The sequence below is a fragment of the Felis catus genome, chromosome D4 (genome assembly GCF_018350175.1).
Source record: "Felis catus isolate Fca126 chromosome D4, F.catus_Fca126_mat1.0, whole genome shotgun sequence".
Taxonomy (NCBI): Eukaryota; Metazoa; Chordata; class Mammalia; order Carnivora; family Felidae; genus Felis; species Felis catus.
This window is the reverse complement of record NC_058380.1, coordinates 59,191,041-59,215,967: the sequence shown is the minus strand read 5'-3', so window position 1 is coordinate 59,215,967 and position 24,927 is coordinate 59,191,041. Positions and strand designations below refer to the sequence as shown.

The following is a 24,927-nucleotide window of genomic DNA, read 5'->3' as shown; positions in this document are numbered from 1 at the left end:
CTTCTTCAGCAGATACCCGGTGCACCTGTTGTTTGTTTCCTGGCCAGAGGAAAATGGAGGTAACTGGGTCAACAAACAGCCTGTAGTACCCAGCAATCAGGCAGGCTAGGTCTTTTGCACTGTTGGATTCCAGCAGCAATGTCAGAACCTTTGAAGTTAAAGAGAGTTCTTAATAAAGGGCCAAGAGATAGTGGCCTCAGTCTGAAGACTGACAACAAGGCCATGTGGGGCCAGTGAGAGATTCCAAGTAAATCCAGCCATGGCCCACAGGCAGGCCTCCTGGTATCTCATATTCTCACCTGCAAGACTTGAAATAAGCATACATGCACACATACACACAACCACACGTACATGTACACACACACTCACTTACACACAGTGGGTTCCTCCCATTGAATCTCTATGAGGTCTTCTGCCTCTTCATCCCCTAGTCCAGCCTCCCCATCACAACAACCCCACCCCACCCTGACCATTCATACAGTGAGGCCCCTTCAAGACCTGACCTGGAAAATGAAAAGGAGAGCAAATGGAGAAGGAAGAAGAGGGTGATGAGAAAAATGAAGCACCACCCTTGAGCCCGTCAGAATTAAAGCAAAGGAAGGCAGGGTAAATGTAGGACCTTCCAGAGAGGCCCAGGAAGTACCCCGCATCATTTATCCATTTTAATTGCTGCCACTCAAAACTCTTGAGCAGCCATTTGGGTCCCATACATGAGATAAAATCGTGTGGTGCTCCCATCTAAGTTTCTGAACCCGTCAGGAAAGTATATAGTCCAAGCTCAGTTTACACACAAAAATTATCTTAGGACCCTCCCAAGAAAACACACCATGTTCATTATTTTCCTTTTGATGGTACAGGATGGACAACTCATCCTCTTAAGCAAATGCTGGATATTAGACTTTGTTAATATCTATACTCTCATAAACTACCCTAGAATAATTTAGCCCCAAATTACAGAAGTTGGATTCAAAATTTCTTCCCCATGCATTACCTTGACATCCTGAAGATACACTTTGACCATGCTCACTTTCTCAGACTCTTCTGTCAGCTCTACACGGCTGATGTTTGCAAACTCTGCCAGTGTGGACATGATGTTGAGTTTGCTACTGATAATTTGGCTAATCCCATACTTGGCTCCAACTAGAAGAGCAATGTAGGATTCTCTATCCTGTAACTGCATTAGGGTGGAAGAAGAATTAGTTTTCATTCACAAGCTAGTGAAAACACATTGCACATGTAAGACACGTTATCCCTCCTGGCCAACTCCTTGATTTTGATTTCAGGTCCTCCCTCACCACCTCTTTCCTAGACTACTAAATTAGGCAATAGCCTAATCTGGGCCCCATTGACAGCTAAATTAAGTATAAATCTATCTCCCACAAGACCCTTCACAATAGAGAGCCAGACCATGGGGCTGTTACCTGTTCCACAAACACAACCTGTGCTTTCACACCCATGTGCCAATATTCATGCTGTGTCCCAGTGAAATCCTGACCCCTCTTTAAAAGAATCCATCAGGGGCGCCTGGGTGACGCAGTCGGTTAAGCGTCCGACTTCAGCCAGGTCACGATCTCACGGTCCGTGAGTTCGAGCCCTGCGTCAGGCTCTGGGCTGATGGCTCAGAGCCTGGAGCCTGTTTCCGATTCTGTGTCTCCCTCTCTCTCTGCCCCGCCCCCGTTCATGCTCTGTCTCTCTCTGTCCCAAAAAAAAAAATAAATAAACGTTGAAAAAAAAAATTAAAAGAATCCATCAAAAAATAAAATAAAATAAAATAAAATAAAATAAAATAAAATAAAATAAAATAAAATAAAAAATAAATAAAAGACTCCATCAAAACCTACTGCCTATGGAAAACATCCACTTGATCTGTCTCCTCAAGCCAGAGTAGTCCGTTTCCTCCATGTCGTTCCCACCCCACAGCCTCTGCACAGCTCTGATAGCACTGAGCTGTGACTTCTTACCATAATTATTTGTTTTCAAGTGTTGTACTCAGGTTCCCTGGGAGTCCCTAGTGTCCAGCAAGCATCCTAAGCTAGTTCAATGTGGCTGGCTTCTTCTCCCATTACCAGTTCTTACCTTAGGTAGGACAAGTAAAGGGAGACTGGGGACAGGAACTTGGCAGCTGGGAGAGGATAGGATTGGCCCATGGGAAAAGTAAAGTTGTACCTTTAAGCCTTCCTTTCTGTGGATCTAGTCTCCTTTCCAACCTTTTGTCACCTACTCGTACAAAGACTCAACTATTTTTCCCCTCCCCTATCGGATGCTCTTCCTTTCTGTCAAAACATTGATTCCCTTTTTCCACCTACATTGTTAGGTCAGCAATCTGATTAATCTGACCCATCATTGTAAATGACTGAGAAGCACACCAAATATACTGAAAGGAGCTTTGTATGTATATATATATATATATATATATATATATATATATATATATACACACACACACACACATATATGTATATATATGTGTATATATGTATATATAAGTACATATACATTTATATATGTACATAAATCTCTAATTGGCAAATTGTGTGGTTTTGTGCTGGAGGGTTCTGGGGCTGCCTAAGTGCAGTGGGGGAGAGTTCCCGTAAGAGGCAGCCCACCAGTCACAGACTGCTGAAAAGCACAGAGTACCAGGCCCAGGCTCCAAAAAGAAAGCTGGGGGAGGAATGAGTAACAAAGGAGAGGGCTCTTTTGCTTCTCTTTTCCCTTCTCAGATCTACCCGTAGTTCTTCCCTTATGAACAATCAGGGCCACAGCCTAGCAGTCAATCATACATTTTCATATTTCTTTCATGATTTCCAATTCTTCCACTTCGCCTTTATATACCCAGAGTGCCAGAGTAAACTCGTCCATTTCCCTCCCCTCAGAATGCCTTTCCTCCTTACTGAAATCTGGTCAATCCAACCTTCTCGCTTTTTCCTAATCCGTCCTTCTTCCCATACTCAACCAGAAGCCAGCAGCGGTACCCTCTGTCTTCAAACTCCACAGCAGTAGTCCTGTGCCTTTCTCATTGCCTCTTTTGTCTGTTGGGTACTTTGTTTCATCGTTTGAGGGTGGAAATAATGGTTTTTTTGAGTTCTGCCTCCCCCAGCATCTGCCAGAGGGCTGGCACCAAGCATGATACACACTCCCCAATGGTGTCATATTTCACTTCCCAAACAAATACCCGACAGGTCCTCAGGAATTTTAGGCCAAAAGATACACTGATCTTCAGAGGACCTCTAAGTTCCCTTCTAAGAGTAGAGATCTGCATTTCTGTCATACGTACCATTAGAGTAGCATTAAAGATTTTTCCACCATACGTCTTGAGTTCCCCAAGGATCTGTAGATAATTTAAACGAAGCTGGGCAGCAGAAATAAGTTGCTTAAATAGGAGGAAACAAAGACTTAAATTAGAGTTATTCACTTGCCTAAAATCCACACAATGTTGAAAATGCTTTCCCTGAGGTTTCACAACAGACAGCTGGGGGAGGGGAAGGGTTGGTGTCATCAGAGGCCACAACATTACCTTCTGTCGGGGTTCCAGCAAATTCTGGTTCCTCTTCATGTGGAAACTAATGGCTTTCTTGATGTCTTTGCCTTTCATGTTTCGGAGTAAAGTTGGAGATATAAAGTTCTCTATTCCCCAGTCCTTCCTGCCATGAGATATCGGAGACACCATTTTTACAGTGTACCCGGCTCTAATGAAGAGCATAATTACACTTCATTCAGGAACTTAGTGTTCCCAGAACACTGCAATTATGAGCCTCTTTCTCAACAGAAGAATCTACATGTATACATAAGTGTATGTAAATATACATAAAATGCATTTATAACTTTATGTATTAAATATCATATGTTTATATATATTTAATACGCATGCACTCTCTCCACAAAAATCCCAGCCATTCAGGAACTAAGCCCCACTTATCTTTCTGGGAGCTTGTTGCTTATGGTGTGGTATGATACTCTGTTAATCAGAAGAGATCTCAATCTTTTTTTTTTATTATAATACATATCAGAAATACTGATCACATATGTATAATACATTCTCACACAGCACCTGTGAATCCTTGAGGTTATGCTTCAGAATAGTGCCAGCCTAACAGCCTCAAAATTCTCCAACAAACTGGATAAGAATACAGATCCTCAGGTCTCATTCCCTAGAGATGTAACCCAGTATTTCAGGAATAGGGTCAAGGATCTGTTTTATGTTTTAATTATGATTCCCCATTTGATTTTGATGCCCAGACAGGACACAGTTGAGATTTGGTGAATGGCTTAGCAAACCTGGGTGATGCTTCCCAGAGAAAAATGAAAACTTAGCCTACGAACCAGGACGTGTTGGAATCCCACGACTTGAAACTGCTCTAATAGAAATATAATACCACACAACTGGTTCACACAAGATTAATTTCCAAGGCATTTCTGCCCTCAGAAGAGCTTTACACTGATGTTGTCAACGGATATCCCAAGACATTCTCTCAGGAACTGGGAATCTACAAAGGGATCCTGTGTCATTCTATCTGCAGTTGGCTTCTGCCCCCAAGTGCGCAGCCAGATTCTGACATCTGGGGGAGCTGGGCTGGGTCCGAGACAGTGGGGAGGGAAATGGATGGAAAGACAACAGACAGATGGGCAGGTTGGTGAGTATCATCTTTCTGCGGAATCTGGCCATCCTGGCCAGGGGCCAGCCAAGTTATAAATGCAGCCCAGCTGCTGTTGACGGCACATAGAAGTCGCCTGCCACTCACTCTATGTACTTCAAAGAGATCTTCTGCGGCTGGGCACATGCGTAGATCCGCTCCTGGATGTGCAGGGCTGCGAGCCGGAGCGCGGAGCTACATTTCATTTCTACCGCAAAGCGCTCCTGGAGCACATCACTGCAGCTCTAGAAGAGATTACATCAGAGGAATTGGGAAACCAGAATACATGGATTGTGTTCCTAGTTCTTTCAGGCGAAAGGCTCTGAGAGCCGGCTCTGCCAATTCTTGGCTATGTGACCTTGGTTGACTTACTAAGACTCTGAACATTGGTGTCTTCTCATTGCTAAATGTAGTCAAGTCTACCTTACGCTGTTTCTGTGAGGTTTAAATTAGATAACGTACGAAAGGAGGCATAAGGACACAGCATTACACAAATATAAACTAGTTTTGGTATTATTTGCTGCCATCATTTCTGTAAGATTTGGGCAAGTTAATTCATCTAGTTTGAGTTACCTCATTGGTACAATGGCAATACCTTGGAAATGATTCTTTTTTCATCAGCAGAAAAATGACATGATACATCTCACCCAAGCAGGCAAAGTAGGGGGAAAACCAGGCTAAGGGTCAAGGAACCAATTTTTGGCTCTGCCATCAAATGCATGGCCCGGGAAAATCATGTGAGCTTCCCAAGACTCCTTTTCATCGTTTCTAAAATAAGGCTTTGAAGGGGAGCCTGGGTGGCTCAGTCAGTTGAGCATCCAACTCTTGATTTCGGCTCAGGTCATGATCTCACGGTTAATGGGATCAAGCCCTGTGTTAGGCTCTGTACTGACAGCACAGAGCCTGCTTAGGATGCTCTCTCTCCCCCATCTCTCTGCCTCTCCCCCATGCACACTCACTTTCCCTCTCAAAAATAAATAAACATTTTAAAAAACTAAGGCTTTGAAGCACTAATGCCACTCGAAGCAATAAAAAACTGTAGCTCTAAATGTTAGTAGAAAATGTATCATCCACATTGAGGGCTAAGCCTAAATTTCATTAATACGCAGCAAATATCCTAAGACAGCAACTATTCTGAAGGATAATCAAGCCTATTCTTCAGATAAAGATAATCCCTACCAGGGAGTTGCTTAACTGCCTTAAGCTCATGTTCAAAATCACCCAATGTGCCATCTTTGAGAAAAACCACTGTTATTTTAGGAAGGGCAGATCCAGTCACCTGCAGGTAGAGGTATTCAAAGGCCACAGGATCTTCTTTCAGGAGGTCCAGGGGGTCCTTGGGAACAAAACACACCCTGAAGAGGCAGCGGTAGTCATGTGACTCCTCCCTTTCTACCACCTGCAATGGGTAAGGGACATAGTTAATCCTCTAACTGCCTTTGTTCTCACAGCTATTCCACAAAGTAACTTAAAAAAAAAAAAAAAAGGAGATAATGAAAGTCCTCAGAGATTTCAATTTTAGTGTTTCCCAAAACAGCTGCAGACCTTTGCTCTTGACTTTCCCATGGGTATAAAATGTAAAAGGCTCAAAAGAACAAAGTTTCCCACTGACCCCATCAAATTGTTCTCCTTTCCAAAAGAAATATACTTCCAGTCTCCTACACGCCCCTTCAGAGACTGTGTGTGTGTGTGTGTGTGTGTGTGTGTGTGTGTGTGTTTCTATACATGTGTATTATTTTCCACAAATAATAGTATAGTATACATTGTTATATTATGCACCTCACTGTTTTTTTCTATTTCAACTATCTTGGGGATTTCATTTGATTTTCTTTTTCAATGCTAATGGAACAGACATGTTAAAAAGTTGGTATGACAAATCACTGAAAGGCTGAAAGACTGATTGGTACAGACAGACTATGCCCTGCCAATCCATCAGGGACCAGCTTAGGGGTAAGTCTCAGAAAAAGGGCTTAGACCCAGTAAGAAATGCTTCTCTGACTTTTCAAAGATCATCAGAGCTGGAAGCAAAAGATGGGGCTCTATTGGTTTCATTACCTTGAGTAAGTCACCTTATCTTCTTTTTTGAGTTTATTTATTCATTTCAAGAAAGACAGAGAGAGCAAATGGGGGATGGGCCAAGAGAGAGGGAGAGAGAGAATCCCAAGCAGGCTCCACACTGTCAGAGCAGAGCCCAGTGCTGTGCTCGAACTCACAAACCAGGAGATCATGACTGGAGCCGAAACTGAGTCAGATGCTGAACTGAGTGAGCCACCCAGGTACCCCAGTCATCTTATCTTTCTAAGTCACTATCTCCACATCTGCAAAATGGGACCCCACATACTTCATATGAAAATCAGTCCTGATTTTTGCCCTGTTATCCCCAGGCTGAGTGAGGGCATGAGAAAGTGCTGATGTGCTGAGCCCTATCCCAAAGATTCTGGCTGAGTTGTGTAGCTTGCCCAGCCCGGCTCTCCTCACAAGGAGCAGGTATACCTGCTGGATAAGTTCCTCCTCATGCAGTAGGTGCAGCCGTGAGATGTTGTACTGCTCTTCCAGGGCCAGTGCAAAGTACTCCATGCTTCGGATGGACAGCTTCTCCTTCACAGTGAGGATGATGTCCTGCCAGGCACAGAGAGACATAAGAGTCACCCAAAGAGCAGGCTGGCCCTCGTGCTCAGGCACAGAGCAGGGAGGACCTCCTTGACCTTTTCTCTGCCCCTCGGTGCAGCTGGGGAGAAAAAAGCCTGTGCTGGCTGGGTCCACTGCCAACTCAGGCAGCTGAATCTTCCCAGGCTACATAAGGGACTTCTCATCACCCCTCATGGCCCTACACCCACCGCTCCCCTCTCTTCGGGGCTCCAGCACATCCATACAGTCATCCTCTCTTGTTTCTTGGAAGGCTGAAGCCATGTACTGGAAGCTTATGACTCTCTTCAAGGTCTCTGGATTCATACTCTCGCTGGAGTCTGCATTTTCAACTGCTAACCAGACAGAATCCCACCACCTACCCAGCTCTGCAACTGGGAAATCAATCTAACATTTCTGAACCTCAGTTTCTTCCTGAAAAATGGATAATGATGCCTCTGTCTCAGAGTGGCTGGTAGGGTGGAATGATAATTACTGCTGAACCATTAGAGTTGCCATGCCACATTCCTCTCCTTCATTCACTACAGTGGCCCTGTGTTATCACAAGGTCTTTGCTACCACAAGGCATTCACACATGCTGTTCCCTCTGCCTGGCACACTTTTCCCATCACTCCTCACAAAGCTGTTTCCCTCTCTTTGGAGATGCCTTCTCTGGTCACTGTATCTAAATATGATTGACCCTTCCCTTCTCTGTCCCAAGATCCTGTTTATTTCCCTCACCAATATTTAAAATTTGCGTCAATAACAGCTATGTTCTTTAGTAAGAGACAGTATAATAAAGTTAAGTGAATGGGTTCTAGACCCATACCACCACTACTAGTTGTGTGTCCCTGGTTAAATTCCTTATTCTGTCTGAATGGTACCTAGCAGATGGCAAGTGTTCAGTACATGCTAGCCACTAATATGTGTTTTCTTGTTTACTGTCTTTCACCCACTAGATGGTAAACTCCTTAGAATATGAACCCTGCCTCTCTTGTGCTCCACTAGATCTCCAAAGCCTGGGGTTCAGTAACATTCAATAAACTTTTACTCAATGAATCAATAATCATCACAGACTCATTAGAGATGTCCTGCAAAAAGCTCAGGTTTAGTAAGTGCCAAAACTTCAGGTGCTACCTGCTAGTCTGAATCCTCTTTCTACTTGCTCCATCACCCTCCATAACTCACCAGTGAGACCAAGTCCTGAATAATCCATCTAACTCAACATTAACCTAATGCCTGCTTTGCACTGGCCTTGATGGAGAGGCCGTCTCTTGACTCTGTCTCCCTCTCCATCCTCCAATGTCTACTGTGCCTTGAGCTCACACATTTCTCCACCTTGCAGAGTGGTATGCTAGTGATCATCTTACTATCCATCTGACCTCCACCTTGCATCTAGAGCAGAGGTCGGCAAATCGCAGCCCATAGGTCAAATCCAGCCCACTGCCTGGTTTTGTAATTAAAGTTATATGGGAACACAGCCATGTCTGTTTGCTACAATGGCAGAGTTGAGGAACTGTGACAGAGACCCTACAGCCTGTAAAACCTAAAATATTTACTGTTTGGCCTTTTACAGAAAAAGTTTGCTGACCCCTGATCTACAGGGAGTTGTCTAAACCTTGTGCTGTGTACTGATTATGCTCTCTTGCTCAAGAATATTCAGGGATACCCTCCCCCACCCCATGGCCCACTAGGCCAAATCCAAACTCCTCAGCTTAATATTCAAAGCTCTCCAGTATCGGGTGCCAATCCACTTCTCCCACTTGATCTTCTGCTGCCTCTTCCAATGCACTCTGCTCACAAGCCCTGTCCTCTTGTCCAAAGTTCCCAAGTTTGGGTCTTTGTAGATGCCATTCCCCATTCCCCGTGGATGCTGTCTTCACACACCGCTCATGGCCTATTCCTGTCAAAAGTCTGTCTATCTTTCTAAGTCAGCCTCCCTGGAGGTTTTTCCTTGCCCTCCAGCTGGCAGGTCTCTGTGCCCCGCAGCCTTACCACACCATTTTTAAAAAAATTTTTTTTAATGTTTTTATTTTTGAAGGAGAGAGAGAGAGAGACAGAGCATGAACAGGGGAGGAACAGAGAGAGAGGAAGACATAGAATTCAAAGCAAGCTCCAGGCTCTAAGCTGTCAGCACAGAGCCCGATGTGGGGATCGAACCCACGAACTGTGAGATCATGACCTAAGCCAAAGTCGGACGCTTAGCCGACTGAGCCACCCAGGTGCCCCTACCACACCATTTTTATGTCCCACGGTCATGACCCTGAGCACACTGCACCTGCCTCGGTTCACACTGAGTTAGCCCCAGGTCTCCTCTCCTCCCCGTCTCAGGCCCTGCGCCATGTCTCTGGGCTCCTTTTGGGTGTGACACTGAGGAATTTGTTTCTTTATCCCTGACAACTCTTCTGGCACACAAATGTTCACTGGGTTGAATGACATATTATTTTTCTACACTTAGAGAAAATGAGTTTTCTAAGGTAAAAGCTTTGCTCCCCTTTGTAAGGGAGCCAGGAAGAAAAGTTCATGTCAATCATGAACTGACAGTAAATTTTTTTTTTTTTGACCCACAGGATTTGTTTGTATCTTCCCTCATGCCTCTCTGTCATAAAGAACTGAAAGACTTGCTTTTAAAATTTTGGTTACTACAGAGAAAGTAAAATTAACCAGTATTCTACCAGCTAAATCCTTGCTCATTTCCCCAACTCTGTCTATCTATCATCTTGGGTCTAATTCCTTTGTGGTGTGTGCTTTTATTATAAATCATCTCAAAGTCTTTTTGGCCACCAAAGCGGGGCTCACTCTAAATAAATCATTCTCTTCCATTCCAGTGCACTTCTTTTAATGTTTATTTATTTATTTTGAGAGAGAAAGAAAGAAAGAATCCCGAGCAGGCTCCATGCTGTCAGCACGGAGCGCAATGCGAGGCTCGATCCCATGAACCATGAGATCATGACCCGAGCTGAAATCAAGAGTTGGACGCTTAACCAAGGGAGCCACCCAGGCACCCGATTCCAATGCTTTTTTTTTTTTTTAATGTTTTTATTTATTTTTGAAGGAGAGAGAGACAGAGCATGAGTGGGGAGGAGCAGAGAGAGAGGGAGACACAGAATTCTAAGCAGGCTCCAGGCTCTAAGCTGTCAGCACAGAGCCCGATGCGGGGCTCGAACTCACGAACTGTGAGATCATGACCTGAGCCAAAGTCGGACACTAAACCGACTGAGCCACCAAGGCGCCCCCCCCCCCCATTCCAATGCTTTTAGATCAAAGATGACAGGAGTAGAAACCTTGTCTAATTCGTTTGCAAAACTTTGGTGCAGAATGATAGCGTGGCAAGCTCTGATGCAGGGTTCAGAAATAGACCAAGTTTGAAGCCAGTTATGAGGTAGTTGACCCTGACAATTTGGGCATCTCTTGGGCCTGTGTTATCATGTGCAAAATGGGGATAATACTCATCACTTTACAATGTTACTGGAGGCATTAAAGGAGACAGTACACAAGGAAGTGCCCAGGAAAGCAGACATGTGGTAAACACTTAACAAATCCATTCCTCCCTCCTCTTCCTCCTCTGAGTGTGGTCTTCCCCAGTGCAGAGAGGCTTTCTCCAGCTTCTCCTCAGTCATGCTGAGGCAAGAATTGGATAGGGCATTTGGAGCAGCTCTAGGAATTGCCAAAGGAAGGTGACAGAGAGGAACACTGGCTGTATGCACATATGTGTGCATGGGGGGGGGGTACATGTGTGTGAGTGTGTGTATACGTGAGTATGTCTTGGCTACTGTATGTATAGCTGCCCACCTGAACCCCTTTGTTTGCTTCTTCACTGGAGCCTCGCTCTAACACCATTTACTCTCTTGTTCAGAAACTGTTGTGCCATCCCTTACTCTCTATGAATGTCACTCAACGCCCTCCCCAGCCAGCCTGCACCCTCTCTCACTCCTCCTAAAAGAAAATGGCCAGTGGTCCAGTGTCATTGGATGGATTACTACTTCTTGGGCAATGCCTGTCTTATTGGCTCTCTGCATTAGTACATGTGCATTAGTACCCCCAACCCCTGCCAACAGTCGTGTCCCCACCTTCCCTTACTGAATTCTTGACTGCCCTTCAAAGCTTAGCTCAGGTCCAGCTGTTTTTTTGCAAAGCCTTCTCTGACGGGAAGGAGCAGATGGTGCCCTTTCCCTTGCAAGCAGAGTGCTTCCTTGTCCCTCTCTTTGCAGACCTTATTTCATCCTGCCCGGGACCTGGGAGCTCCTTGAATGTCCAACCTCCCTCAACTAGACTACAAGCTTCTGGAAGACAAAACCACACTTTACCTAGTCTGTACACCCCTCCCCCGCCCCCCAGAGCACCTCCTCCCACCCATCCTCATACGGAGGAGCCTGTCAAAAAGAAGTTGAACTGACTTCACCCCAGAACAGAATATGCAGACTCTTGGGCCCACTCTGACATACTGCTTGAGTCTTTGGCTGCACTAGTCTTTTGGGTAGCAAATGGGGTCACATACAAGAGGCAGGGAGCCCAGTGGTTAAGGGTGAAGGCTTACAAGTTGTAATAGGACCTTGGGTACTTCATCCCTCTGATCCCGGATTTCCTCCCCTGGAAGATGGTGATAAAAATACATCTTGCTGGGTGGTTGTACAACTAATGAGTTAACACGGTGCTTGGCTTATTATAGGTGCCCAGACCGTGACGGTTGTAAGAGCACCACGACAGCTTCAGGGCAAGATGCCCGGGGGTCCTGGGAGCCAGCAAATTCTCCTTGGGAAAAAGACTCAGATTTACTCTAAATACCTTCACAGTTGTGTTTGCCTCAAACTTGAAAGCTTTGGTCTGTCCATTCTCCAAGTACAGCTTGAGCACGTTGGGCATACACAGCAGAGAATTACCCTAGAAAACACAAAAGTAGTGTTGAAACTGGCCCTTCCTCTCCCCTGGGTGTGACTAGTCCTCAGCTCCCCTGGACCTGCTTGGTGCAGAGAGCAGGATCCTCCCTAGCCTCCTCACCGGGACGTGGGCTGCTTCTTGGCATTTGGAGATTTCTCCAATGGACCAGGTCTATGTCACACAGAGACAGGCATGCTTCGTTCACTAGAAGTGTCAGACGTGAGAGGGTGGAGAGTGGTGAGCCCTGCCGTGAGCATACTGATGGCACTGCATGAGCCTGAATAAGGCCCCACGGCCATCAGCTGCCACTTCAGTATCTTTGGTTGCTAGCCTTATGGGATACAGCTTAATAAGGCAGATGACAAGCATGCACACTCTCCAAGACAGCCTTCCCTTGGGGAAGCTGGGGGGCTGAATGGGGTGGGAAACTACCTGAGTGCCCCCCCCCCATTTTCCTGCTGCATTCCCAAAGGGCAGAGGGCTGCTCCCCACCTTCACTCATCCCAACCATCGCCCAGGACTTGCAGAATCTCCCAAGGGATTCTGCCACACCTGGAGGGTTGTTTTTGGGAAGGAGGCACAGGAATAATCTGTGTTTGGTAACCCCAAGCCAGCCAGAATCCCTGCAGTGGGACAAGGCAAGGGAATGATCCCTTTGGGCTCAAGAATCCCCCCAGGACTAGCTAGTCTCATAAAAAAGGGACAGCTGAGTGTTTAGCTGTAAATAAAGAGGGCCCTTGGGGTTGGTGTCCTTCCAGAATCAGTGAGCAAGCAGTTCTAGAGTCCCTAAGATCTGAGCTAAAATTGCTCCCAGGTATAATCTCTGCAAAGAGTTTGGGTATAAAGCCCACCAAGTAGAGAAGCTTATCATCTTTTTGCAAAACAAAACAAAACAAAACAAAACAAAACAAAACAAAACAAAACAAAACATCCCAAAAAACTGACAGTCTACTTCAGAGGAGAATTATGTATCTTCTGAACATAAGGGCACTTGTATCTTTTAGGTAAGACACACACTCATCAGTCTCTATAACTTTAAAAAAGACACAGTATTTTTATGGAGGAAAAAGAGATGAGTTCAGATCCCCATGCTGTGTCACAATCAGGGAGGAGGGATTTCAAACTGCTTGCTCTGTGATCACCTCACTTCTCTAGTTTCGGGTGTTTAGGATGACCTTCACTTCGGATTTCCCAAGGGCAAAATTTCTTCCTTGAGATTTTATTATTTGGGACTTACAAAAAATACCTCCATAACAGCATCACATAACTACCACCATTTACTTTTCTCTAAGGTTTCTTTCAATTTTTATCTATACCTGTAAATCAGTTTTAGAGAGCTGCAGTAATGGAACATGCACAGTTTCTATTTTCACTTTTTATTCAACACGTATTTCATATACACTTTTTTAAAAAAATATTTTTATTTATTTTTGAGCAAGGGAGGGGCAGAGAGAGAGAGGGAGATACAGAATCTGAGCAAGGCTCCAGGCTCTGAGCTGTCAGCACAGAGCCTGATGCGGGGCTTGAACTCACAGACCGTGAGATCATGACCTGAGCTGAAGTCGGACGCTCAACCGACTGAGCCACCCAGGCGCCCCTCATATACACTTTTTAATGTGGGTTTAATGTTTATCATTTTAATGGACTTAAAAATCTTCTATTGATTTGAAATACCAGAATTGACTGAACCATTCCTCGGCCCTAGACATTTAACATTCTTTCCAATTTTTTTCTACTTTCTATTTAATTATTTGTTAAAAAAAATTTTTTTAACGTTTATTCATTTTTGAGAGAGAGAGAGAGCATGAGAGGGGAAGGGGCAGACAGAGAGAGGGAGACACAGAATCTGAAGCAGGTTCCAGGCTCTGAGCTGTTAGCACAGAGCCCGAAGCGGGGCTTGAACCCACAGACTGGACTGCAAGATCATGACCTGAGCTGAAGTCAGACACTTAACCAAATGAGCCACCCAGGCATCCCTAATTTTTTTCTATTTTACATATCAGTACTATAGATATCTTTAAACACATGGATTTTAATTTGAATTATTTTATAGACTAAATTAATAGCAATGTGAACCTTTGGCCACTTTTTATGGCATTCATTATGCTTTGTTTCTTCCCCCACACAAAAAAGATGAAACCAATGTACAAAGCTACCAGTTAGTGCATGACTGTGGCTACTTTCTCAGCATCAGGACTTCCATCTTTTTTTCTTTATTTGTCAAACCTGCCCACACCTGGTCTTAACCGTTAGCAAAGTTAAGCATTTTGCAAATGTTAGCTTACTATTTAAAATTTTTCTGGTGTCTCATCCTGCTTTCAGGAGGAAAGGTTAACAACCAATTTTATCATCTTTTAAACATTTGAAAGGATGAGTAGGTAGGTCACAGTGATGAACTCTCACTGGTTTTGCTATCTCTGCCTTACGTGGCTGATACAGAAACTTGGTGCTCTGACCCGCAAGTCTCCTCGGAGACACCTTTTTAGAACCCTCTTTCTCTAGACTCCCACCCTTACCAAAATTCTGAACCAGTTTTTGTAGGCAGTTCAGGTCGAACCTGTCTGTACCTGGTCTTCTCACAATACCAGCAAGCAGGGAATGGGAGCCATTTTAACACAGGATCCAGGTGATCGGGTTCACATCCGCAGAACCTTTATTCTCTACCTGTCCTGTGAACTGGTTCTAGCCCCTACTTCTCATTACTGTGTATTACTCCTAAAAATACACACTGAATCTAAATTTAATTTGCTAGAGAGGTTCAATCCATTTCCACCAGCATGGACACATAGAGGGGTGCCTGGATGGCTCAGTCAGTTAAGTGCCTGACTTCAGTTCAGGTCATGATCTCACTGCTCGTGAGTTTGAGCCCCGCATCAGGCTCTGGGGCCACAGCTCAGAGCCTGGAGCCTGCTTCGGATTCTGTGTCTCTTTCTCTCTGCCCCTCCTCCACTCATGCTCTGTCTCTCTTTCTCTCAAAAACAAACATTAAAAAATTTTTTTAAAAACCACACACACAGAGATAAAAAATGGCTGCGTGACAGGATCTCAGGCCTTTTCTAATGCATGAAGCCTCTCACTGGCCCCTTCATGAACAAATCCACCTTCCACTCTCAGGTCTAATGAAGGTGTGGTCTGTTAAGTAGCAGGCAAGGTAGAAAATAAGTGTTCTGCAGAGGTGAACCAGTTCACCCAGAACCCTTTGTTAAAATGGCCACCCCTCTCCATGTGCAGGTCTCTATGGCGAGAAGACCAGAAAAGGACAAGCTCTAACTTGAAAGTTTCAAAATCTAATATTGATTGCTGAATGCAGAATGGCAATAGTTTCAGGCCATTGGGAAGAAAATGTGTAAACTATGAATAAGTCTTTCATCCAACAGCCCATATTAAAAACATAAACTCCACCAATATTTTTCCTTTACAAATTTGTCCTCCCCTAATCCTGGATCTCTCCGTATCAAAAAGGACTAGATGGTATGTTAGAATGGAAAATAAAAGGACTGAAGTCACACAGACCTGGGCTCTTATATCTTCTTGCTATGTGATCTGAGAGGTTAATTGTCTTAAACTCTCTCAGCTTCTGCTTCCTCTTGTGTTAAAATACCTCCCTTGCAGGGTATTGTGATGACCAAGGATTATGTATCCAAAAAGTTTAGATTCACATAATAGAAGTTAAACACATAATGGGCTCTTGGGGGAAAAGAAAGCCAATCAATCCCCACCACCACCATCACTACTATCAATATCAACCTTTAGAGGGAACACTAAGTTTGAAGGTTCAAAATAAGAAATTAGTATTTGCAATCTGTTGACATTTCATGGGCAAGAGAATGGAGTCACAGAACAAAAGAAAGCCACACCCAGTGCTTCTCTCCCTGGCTCTCCCTGTCCGTGGTCTGCAGGCATCTTACTGAGGGTGCTCAGAACCTCTAGCAAACCCACTGCACTCCCCTGGTATCCTCTCTGGGCTGCAAGATTCCAGAGTCTCAAGGAGGTAGGTGCCAGGAGGTAGCTCACCAGCTTCATGCAGAGTAATTTCAACCCCCTAACTAGTGACGCACCTGGCTGTGTCCACTGACAAGCACTTCCTCAGCAAAGTGCACCTTCACAGGGTTGGTCTTTAGCCGAGCTCTCTTCTCCTCAGTCAGGAAGGATGACTTGGGGACTCCCTGCAAAACATTAACATGACACATTTTAGAACAGGACTTTTGTAAAAGTCATTACACGTCTTCTCATTTCTTAAAAACAAAAGCAAAACCTCTGACAGCTGTTGAGGACTCAATGAAAACCCACAGAGAAGGACAGCATCTCACCAAAGAACTCTTTTCATAAAGTCTATGGATCCCAACCCAGACAATGTTCGTATGTGTCTGAGAACAGTTGAAGATTCAGTATGGTGGTGAAATGGTTGTGTATGACAAAGACAAGAAATGGCCTGTGACCAAGAAGACTCAAGTTCTGCTACTCAACAGTTATAAGACCTAACTCAAACACAAATTATTATGGAAGAAAACCAGTTCTCTGTGTGTAAAATAAGACAAAATAACTCTGTGTGACTTTGGCCAAGTTATCGCTCCTCTTTGGTCTTTAGTCTTCCTATGTACAATGTTAGAGTTGGGTCCAAAAACCTCCAGGGCTCCCTGAAGCTCTGACCCTTGTGATTTATCCTTGGCCCCTCTTTGCTCTTCTCATCTTTTGGGTGGTGCCCTTTTTCCCCAGAAGTAGAAAGAGTCATCACAGTTTGGTATGAGTATGTAATTAGGCCTCTGGCTAGATTGTATCAGGTTAAACTGTGACAAAATGAACAGCAACTTGTATGACCTAGACCAACAGGATGTGATGTTCCTGGATGGAATCCTGCTGTGTTATTCCCAGCCTCGCATGCTGTGTTTCCTTGGTCTGGATAGTCCTTTAGGCCAGACTCTAGAATGTTTCCATGTGTTACGAGTTTCAAGATGGAGCTCTGGACCACATATTGTGTAGCTGCAGGAAAAGAGATATAACAGCAACCAGAGAAACTACTGGAGACAATGCTCATAACCTCAGATATCAACAGACCAATGCCATTAAGTACATGAAGTGAAGAAGTGACCCTGAAGTTTGATATTATAGGTAACTAGAGCCTTGGAATAATAGGGTTCATGACTATGATTCAGTATCTCAAATATATAGTTTTTAAAAAAATTTAGTAAAAGGAGAAGGGGAAATAGCAATGTTCCCAGGGAAGAGGTAAACCTGTGTGGTGATCCCTCAACTCCAGAAATTACTTAACCTTGATTTGCTTTCTTCTTCAAGCAGAATGATTTTCCAATCAGAAGAGACAGAAGAAGGGGAAAAAGAAAGTTACAACCCAAAATTGGTGATAAAACTATTGGTGATAAAACTATTGGTGATAAGTTCTTTGAATGAGTTCAAGACACCTGTACCAGTGAAGCTAGGGGATGAGAGACTTGGTATCATCCACAAAAGAGAAAACAGAAAAAATATTAGGAGACTAAAGCTGGCTAATTATCAAATTTCCCAGAAAATGAACATGGAAGATTAAGGAAAACACAGATTGGTAAAGTTTGTTATTATTTCTTGGCAAAATCCAAGATAAGAGGTGGTCAGAGAGCTTTTTAGTCATTGATCACTAGTAACCAATATGGTGTTACCAAGAATAAGTCAGAGCCAACCAAGTTCATTTTTCTTTTGAAGATGGGATTCCAGATTGATAAGGCAGGGTCCTGTGGATATAGTAGTATTCCTTCATTCTTGCAAAATGTTTGATAAGGTCTCCTATAATCCCCCTGTAAAGAAGGCCAGATGCAGAGCCATTAGGAGGATTCAAAACTAGTTGATGTGTTCTCAAAATTGTCCTGATATTTTAACTAAGCAACTCAGGCTCCCTTTGGCTCAGTCTCCATTAATGATGTTTATCAATGCCTTGGATGAAATCAGAGAAAGTGTACTTACCAAACCTGTGAATGAAACAGAGCTACAAGGTGTCATCAGATATCAGGCAGCAGAAATTTGGGAGGAAAGATGAAAAAACAGGAAATCTAAAAGAGACGTGTGGGAAACTTGAGGAGCAGGTGCCGCTATGGGCCAGAAGCCAAAAAATCACGAAGAACAAACACAAGAGGGTACAAGAAGGGCTTGACAGCCCTGATGTCCAGAGCTGAAGGGAACAGAGTAAAGTGACGGGTTAAAGTGACAGGTAAAACCATCACTGCCCTAAGATTCAAAGGAATGAGAAATCAGGGGCAAAACGGGGGTCGGGGTTGGGGGGGGAAGATGCAGAGAGAAAAAGAATCCATGGCGGGGCGGGACAACTGTTATCATCTTCCACCTTGGAGACAGCAATCCTGCAAGAGTAAAGTCCAGAGCTGGATCAGAAAAGAAAATCAACTGGCTGGGTAATGGAGGAAGTCAGAGAAGCGTGGGAAGAGGTGGATCCCTGGCAGGAAGTGAGAATGAGTACAGCTGATGACGGCATTCCAGTTCTGTAATTTCTGGATGGTACAACCTCAGCGTGCCAGAACACTGGGCCAAAACAACATGATTTGACAGGAATTGATGTGAAATGTGGCACTGAGGATCAAAAAAATCAATTGCACAGCATGGGATGGGGGCTTGGAAGCTATTCATTTGAAAACCAGCCTTAGTTTTTGGTCAACCATAACGTTCACCCAAGCCAAGAGTGTGACTGGGCCTACTAAAATCTTGGGCTTCACAAGTGCATTTGGTGCATGTTGGAAATACACTCTCTGTTCCCTGGGTACTCTCACCAGTTGACCGTAGGTGGAGCTGTATTCCTTTCCGGGTGCCATGGTTTGGGAAGACCACCATAAAAATTGGAATCTGTGCAGAAAGCTATCAGAAAAGTGAGAATTCAGAGAAGCATCTTACGATGAAGAGTTGATGGAACAGTGTTTAGCCTGGATAAGAGAAGGCCACAATTCCAAATCTTCACCAATTTATTTCTTACAAAGTAGATGTGCCCTGACTACCACTAGTTGGGGGCAGTCACAGAGAAGAAGGGACTCTCTCACATTCAGAACCACTCAACCATGAAACTAGCTGCCTTGAGAAAGGATACATACTCTGTCACAAAAAAGGGAGAGCGAGAATTCCAACCAGGCTCCATACCATCAGGACTGAGCCTGACTCGGGGCTCAAACTTAAAAACTGTAAGATCATGACCAGAACCAAAATCAAGAGTCGGACACTCGACTGACTAAATCACCCAGGCACCCCTCCCCCAAAATTCTATGTTTTAGAGAAGCAGTAATTAAAATTCCAACTTTGAATTTTATTTATTCTTTTAAAGATTTTTTAAGTAATCTCTACACACAATGTGGGGCTCAAACTCACAATCCAAGATCAAGGGTCGCATGTTCCACCAAGTAAGCCAGCCAGGCATGCCCCAACTTTGGATTTTATCATTCCTAATCAATTTCAAGTCATTTGAGAACTCTAAGAATCCGCTATGGCAAAGATGAGCATCGTTGCTGAAGTAAGACATATATGATCATTTGTCTTATGATCATATAACTCCTGGCAAGAGGCCTGAATGGGCCAGATAATACTCAGGGCATTTCTCAGGGTATGGGCCAATGTCAGCTTTTCCTGCAGGACCTGTGAAGCACAGAATTCACATCCTCCTCTTCTTGGGAACCTTGTGGGAATCTCAGGAGTGGTACTGTAACACATTAATTTTCCTCTCCCTACACTCCATTTTTAAGAGGATGCAACTATAATCTATTTCCTTCTTTTTCTTTTTTAATTTTTTTAACGTTTTATTTATTTTCAAGAAGGGGGGGACAAGGAGGGGCAGAGAAAGAGGGAGACACAATCTGAAGCAGGCTCCACACTCTGAGCTGTCAGCATAGAGCCCAATGTGGGGCTTGAACTCACAAACGTGAAATCAGGACCTGAGCCGAAGTCAGATGCTTAAGGGACTGAGCCACCCAGGCACCCCTCTATTTCCTTCTTATTGACTTAACAAGTGTTATCTTTTGCTTTCATTTCTTGAAAACAGCAGGAAAAAAAAATCTAATTAAGTTTAAGATGTTCTCCATTGAGATGCTAATCAGCTAAATAAAAAGAATCTCTTAACACCTGTACAACCATTTATACTGATTAGCTTTCAGTGTACTTTTTTTAATACATTGGTTTCACATTATTTCATAGACAAATTCTTAGAAGAATCTCCATTTATTTGTTCACAAAAGCACTTGGTCTGTCATATTTATGGCAAACATCTTAATCCTATATAGGTTGCTTTTTCCCTATTCTATTTCCAAGAAATAAAAACAAAAGACAATACTTGTCAAAAATGAGAAAAGACCACAATTTCTTTGCTTTGTGTTGTGAAGTTTTGGGGTCATAGAAATTTAATTTTTTTCACATAATCAAATAGCTGCTTGTTCCATTGTGCTTCCTCCCACTCCCCATATACTTAGGAATTCTTTCCACAACCTACGACCAGATAGACACCCAACCATATTGTCTCCATTTCTGTGTTTTTTTATATTTAATTATTATTACATCAAATGATGTGACATGAGACTTTATTTTTTTTCAAATGCTTAAGGAAACGTCTTAGCTTGATTTCATGAAGGATCATCTTTTCTCCCACTGATTTGGGATGCCATATTTACCACATACTAAATTCTTATATCAATACCTATTCTAGGACTTTCTATTGGATTACACTGACATGTTCAACATTTTATCAATATCTTGTTTAATTATTTTAGCTTTATTAGTTTTAAAATCTGGTACATCAAGGCCATCCTCATTACTTTTTTTTTAAAGATACTTATTTATTTAGATTCAGGTTAGTTAACATACAGTGTAGTATTAGTTTCAAGAGTAGAACCCAGTGATTCATCACTTACATATAACACCCCGGGCTCATCCCAATAAGTGCCCTCCTTAATACCCATCACTCATTTAGCTCATCGCCCCCCCCCCCCAGTCATTCCCCTCCAGCAGCCTTCAGTTTGTTCTCTGTAATTTAAGAGTCTTTTATGGTTGCCTCCCTCTCTGTTTTTATCTTATTTTTCCTTCTCTTCCCCTATGTTCATCTTAAATTCCACATGAGTGAAATCATATGATATTTGTCTTTCTCTGATGGACTTATTTTGCTTAGCATAAATACACTCTAGTTCTATCCATGTTGTTGCAAATGGAAATATTTCATTCTTTTTGATTGCTGAGTGGTATTCCATTGTGTGTATGTATGAGTGTGTGTGTGTATACACACACACAGTCACACACACATCTTTTTAATTTTATTTATTTATTTAATGTTTATTCATTTTTGAGAGAGAGAGAGAGAGAGAGAGAGACAGAGAGACAGAGTGTGAGCAGGGGAGGGGCAGAGAGAAAGAGAAACACAGAATCTGAAACAGGCTCCAAGCTGTCAGCACAGAGCCTGATGCAGGCTCAAACTCATGAACTAGTAAGATCATGACCTGAGCCAAAGTCAGATGCTCAACCAACTGAGCCACCCAGGTGCCCCTTAAGTTAATTTATTTATTTTGAGAGAGAGAGAGGGAGAGGGAGAGGGAGGATCAAAAGCAGGGTCCATGCTGACAGCGTGGAGCCTGATGCAGGGCTCAAACTCATGAACTGTGAGGTCATGACCTGGGCTGAAATCAAGAGTCGGACGCTTAACCAACTGAATCATCCAGGTGCCCCCTATACCACATCTTCTTTATCCATTCATTAGTCAAAGGATATTTGGGTTCTTTCCATAATTTGGCTATTGTTGATACTGCTGCTATAAACACTGGGGTGCATGTGTCCCTTCGAATCAGCATTTTTGTATCCTTTGGAAAAATAGCTAGTAGTGCAATTGCTGGGTCATAGGGTAGTTTTATTTTTAACTTTTTGAGGAACCTCCACACTGTCTCCAGAGTGGCTGCACGAGTTCACATTCCCACCAACAGTACAAAAGGGTTCCCCTTTCTCTGCATCCTCGCCAACATCTATTGTTTCCTGAGTTGTTAATTTTCACCATTCTGACAGGTGTGAGGTAATATCTCGTTGTGGTTTTGATCTGTATTTCTCTGACGATGGGTGATGTTGAGCATCTTTTCATGTGTCTGTTAGCCATCTGGATGTCTTCTTTGGAAAAGTGTCTTTTCGTGTCTTCTGTCCATTTCTTCACTGGATTGTTTTCTGGATGTTGAGTTTAATAAGTTCTTTACAGATTTTGGATACTCTTTATCTGATATGTCATTTGCAAATATATTTTCCCATTCTGTCAGTTGCCTTTTAGTTTTACTGATTGTTTTCTTCGTTGTGCAGAAGGTTTTTATCTTGATGAGATACTAACAGTTCATTTTTGGTTTTGTTTCCCTTGCCTCTGGAGATGTGTCTAGTAAGAAATTGTTACTACTGAGGTCAAAGAGGTTGCTGCCTGTGTTCTCCCTTAGGATTTTGATAGTTTCCTATCTCACATCTAGGTCTTTCATTCATTTTGAATTTATTTTTCTGTATGGTGTAAGAAAGTGGTCAAGTTTCATTCTTCTGCATGTTGCTGTCCAGTTTTCCCAGCACCATTTGTTAAAGAGATTGTCTTTTTTTCCACTGGGTACTCTTTCCTGCTTGGTCAAAAATGTGCCATACATTTATAAGTCCATTTCTGGGTTCTTTATTCTGTTCCATTAATCTATGTGTTTGTTTTTGTGCCAGTACCATACTGTCTTGATGATTACAGCTTTGTAATACAGCTTAAAGTCCAGAATTGTGATGCCTCCTGCTTCGGTTTTCTTTTCCAAGATTGCATTGGCTATTTGGGGTCTTTTCTGGTTCCATACAAATTTTAGGATTGTTTGTTCTAGCTCTGTGAAGAATGCTGGTGTTATTTTGATAGGAATTGCATTGAATGTGTAAATTACTTTGGGTAGTATCGACATTTTAACAATATTTGTTCTTCCAATCCACGAGCATGGAAATGTTTTTCTTTGTATCTTCTTCAGTTTATTTCATAAACATTCTATAGTTTTCAGTGTATAGATATTTTACCTCTTTGGATAGGTTTATTCCTAGGTATTTTACGGTTTTTAGTGCAATTGTAAATGGAATTGATTCCTTGATTTCTCTTTCTGCTACTTCAGTATGGAAATGCAACCGATTCTACAACTTTGCTGAATTCATGTATTGGTTCTAGTGGTTTCTGGTAGAATCTTTTGGGTTTTGCATGTAGAGTATCATGTCATCTGTGAAGAGTGAAAGTTTGACTTCTTCTTTGCCAATTTGGATGCCTTTTATTTCTTTTTGTTGTCTGATTGCTGAGGTTAGGACTTCCAGTACTATGTTGAAGAACAGTGATGAGAGTTGACATCCCTGTCATGTTCCTGGCCTTAGGGAAAAAGTTCTCAGTTTTTCCCCATGGAGGATGATATTAGCTGTGGGCCTTTCATATATGACTTTTATAATGTTGAGGTATGTTACTTCTGTACCTACTTTCTTGAAGGTTTTTATCAAGAAAGGATGCTATATTTTGTCAAATGCTTTTCTTGCATCTATAAGAAGATCTTCTTGATGTGTCTCACTTTGATAAACTGTCAAAATCCAAGTACAAGTCCCACGGGGAGTTTGAATTCACATTAAGAATATACATCAATATGAGATGGGAATGAAAGCTGGTGCAGCCACTCTGAAAAACAGTATGGAGGTTCCTCAAATAACTAAAAATAGAACTACCCTACAACCCAGCAATTGCACTACTAGGCATTTATCCACAGGATACAGGTGTGCTGTTTCGAAGTGACACATGCACCCCCATGTTTATAGCAGCACTATCAACAATAGCCAAAGTATGGGAAGAGCCCAAACGTCCATCGATGGATGAATGGATAAAGAAGATGTGGTATATAGATACAATGGAGTATTACTCGGCAACCAAAAAGAATGAAATCTTGCCATTTGCAACTACGTGGATGGAACTGGAGGGTATTATGCTAAGTGAAATTAGTCAGAGAAAGACAAAAATCATATGACTTCACTCATATGAGGACTTTAAGAGACAAAACAGAGGAACATAAGGGAAGGGAAACAAAAATAATATAAAAACAGGGAGGGGGAAAAAACAGAAGAGACTCACAAATATAGAGAACAAACTGAGGGTTACTGGAAGGGTTGTGGGAGGGGGGGATAGGCTAAATGGGTAAGGGGCATTAAGGAATCTACTCCTGAAATCATTGTTGCACTATATGATAATTTGGATGTAAATTATTTAAAAAAAATTAAAATTAAAGAAAAAATTAAAAAAAAAAAGAGGACACTTGCTGGGATGAGCACTAGGTGTTATACATAGGGGATAAATCACTGGATTCTACTCCTGAAATCATTATTGCACTGTATGCTAACTTGGAAAGAAATTTATAAATACATACATACATACTATTTACTATATATAAAAGAATATACATTGAGAATAACCAAGGTATTCATAATAGTCTTCCCATGAAAGAACATGGTATGTATCTCTTTTTATGTTAAAATTTTTTTTTTTACATTCTTCAAAATATTCTACTTTTCTTCACATTGGGCCCATCTATTTCTTTTCCTTAAAGTTTTCCTATTTTCTTATTTTTTTCCCTTAACAAACTAGCTCTTGGATTTACTTATCAAATTTACAATTTTTGTTTTCCAAAGCATCATTTAGATTTTTGTTGTTTCTTTATTCTGCTTTATGTTTGTTTTATTAGTTGTTTCTTCCAACTTCTTTCACTGAATTTTCACTTGACCAATTTCCTTATTAAATCATAAAATCACCTAAGGCCATAAATTTTAC

The 24,927-nt window shown here is 42.5% G+C and overlaps 1 protein-coding gene across 15 annotated transcripts in view; it reads right to left on the bottom strand.

Moving 5' to 3' along the window:
- Nucleotides 1-24,927, bottom strand: part of FRMPD1 (FERM and PDZ domain containing 1) — a 147,055-nt gene that overhangs the window by 7,998 nt on the left and 114,130 nt on the right. For 13 of the 15 annotated variants that reach the window (XM_023242457.2, XM_045043160.1, XM_023242456.2 and 10 more), the window contains 10 exons: nt 17,786-17,920; nt 16,193-16,300; nt 12,042-12,137; nt 7,125-7,250; nt 5,911-6,030; nt 4,740-4,876; nt 3,515-3,641; nt 3,275-3,370; nt 992-1,174; nt 1-148 (listed from right to left, as the gene is read on the bottom strand). In XM_023242457.2, coding sequence (XP_023098225.1) covers nt 1-148; nt 992-1,174; nt 3,275-3,370; nt 3,515-3,641; nt 4,740-4,876; nt 5,911-6,030; nt 7,125-7,250; nt 12,042-12,137; nt 16,193-16,300; nt 17,786-17,920 — 1,276 coding nt within the window. The remainder of the gene's footprint in view (nt 149-991; nt 1,175-3,274; nt 3,371-3,514; nt 3,642-4,739; nt 4,877-5,910; nt 6,031-7,124; nt 7,251-12,041; nt 12,138-16,192; nt 16,301-17,785; nt 17,921-24,927) is intronic. The other 2 variants (XM_003995646.6, XM_045043164.1) reach the window with 1 other exon arrangement.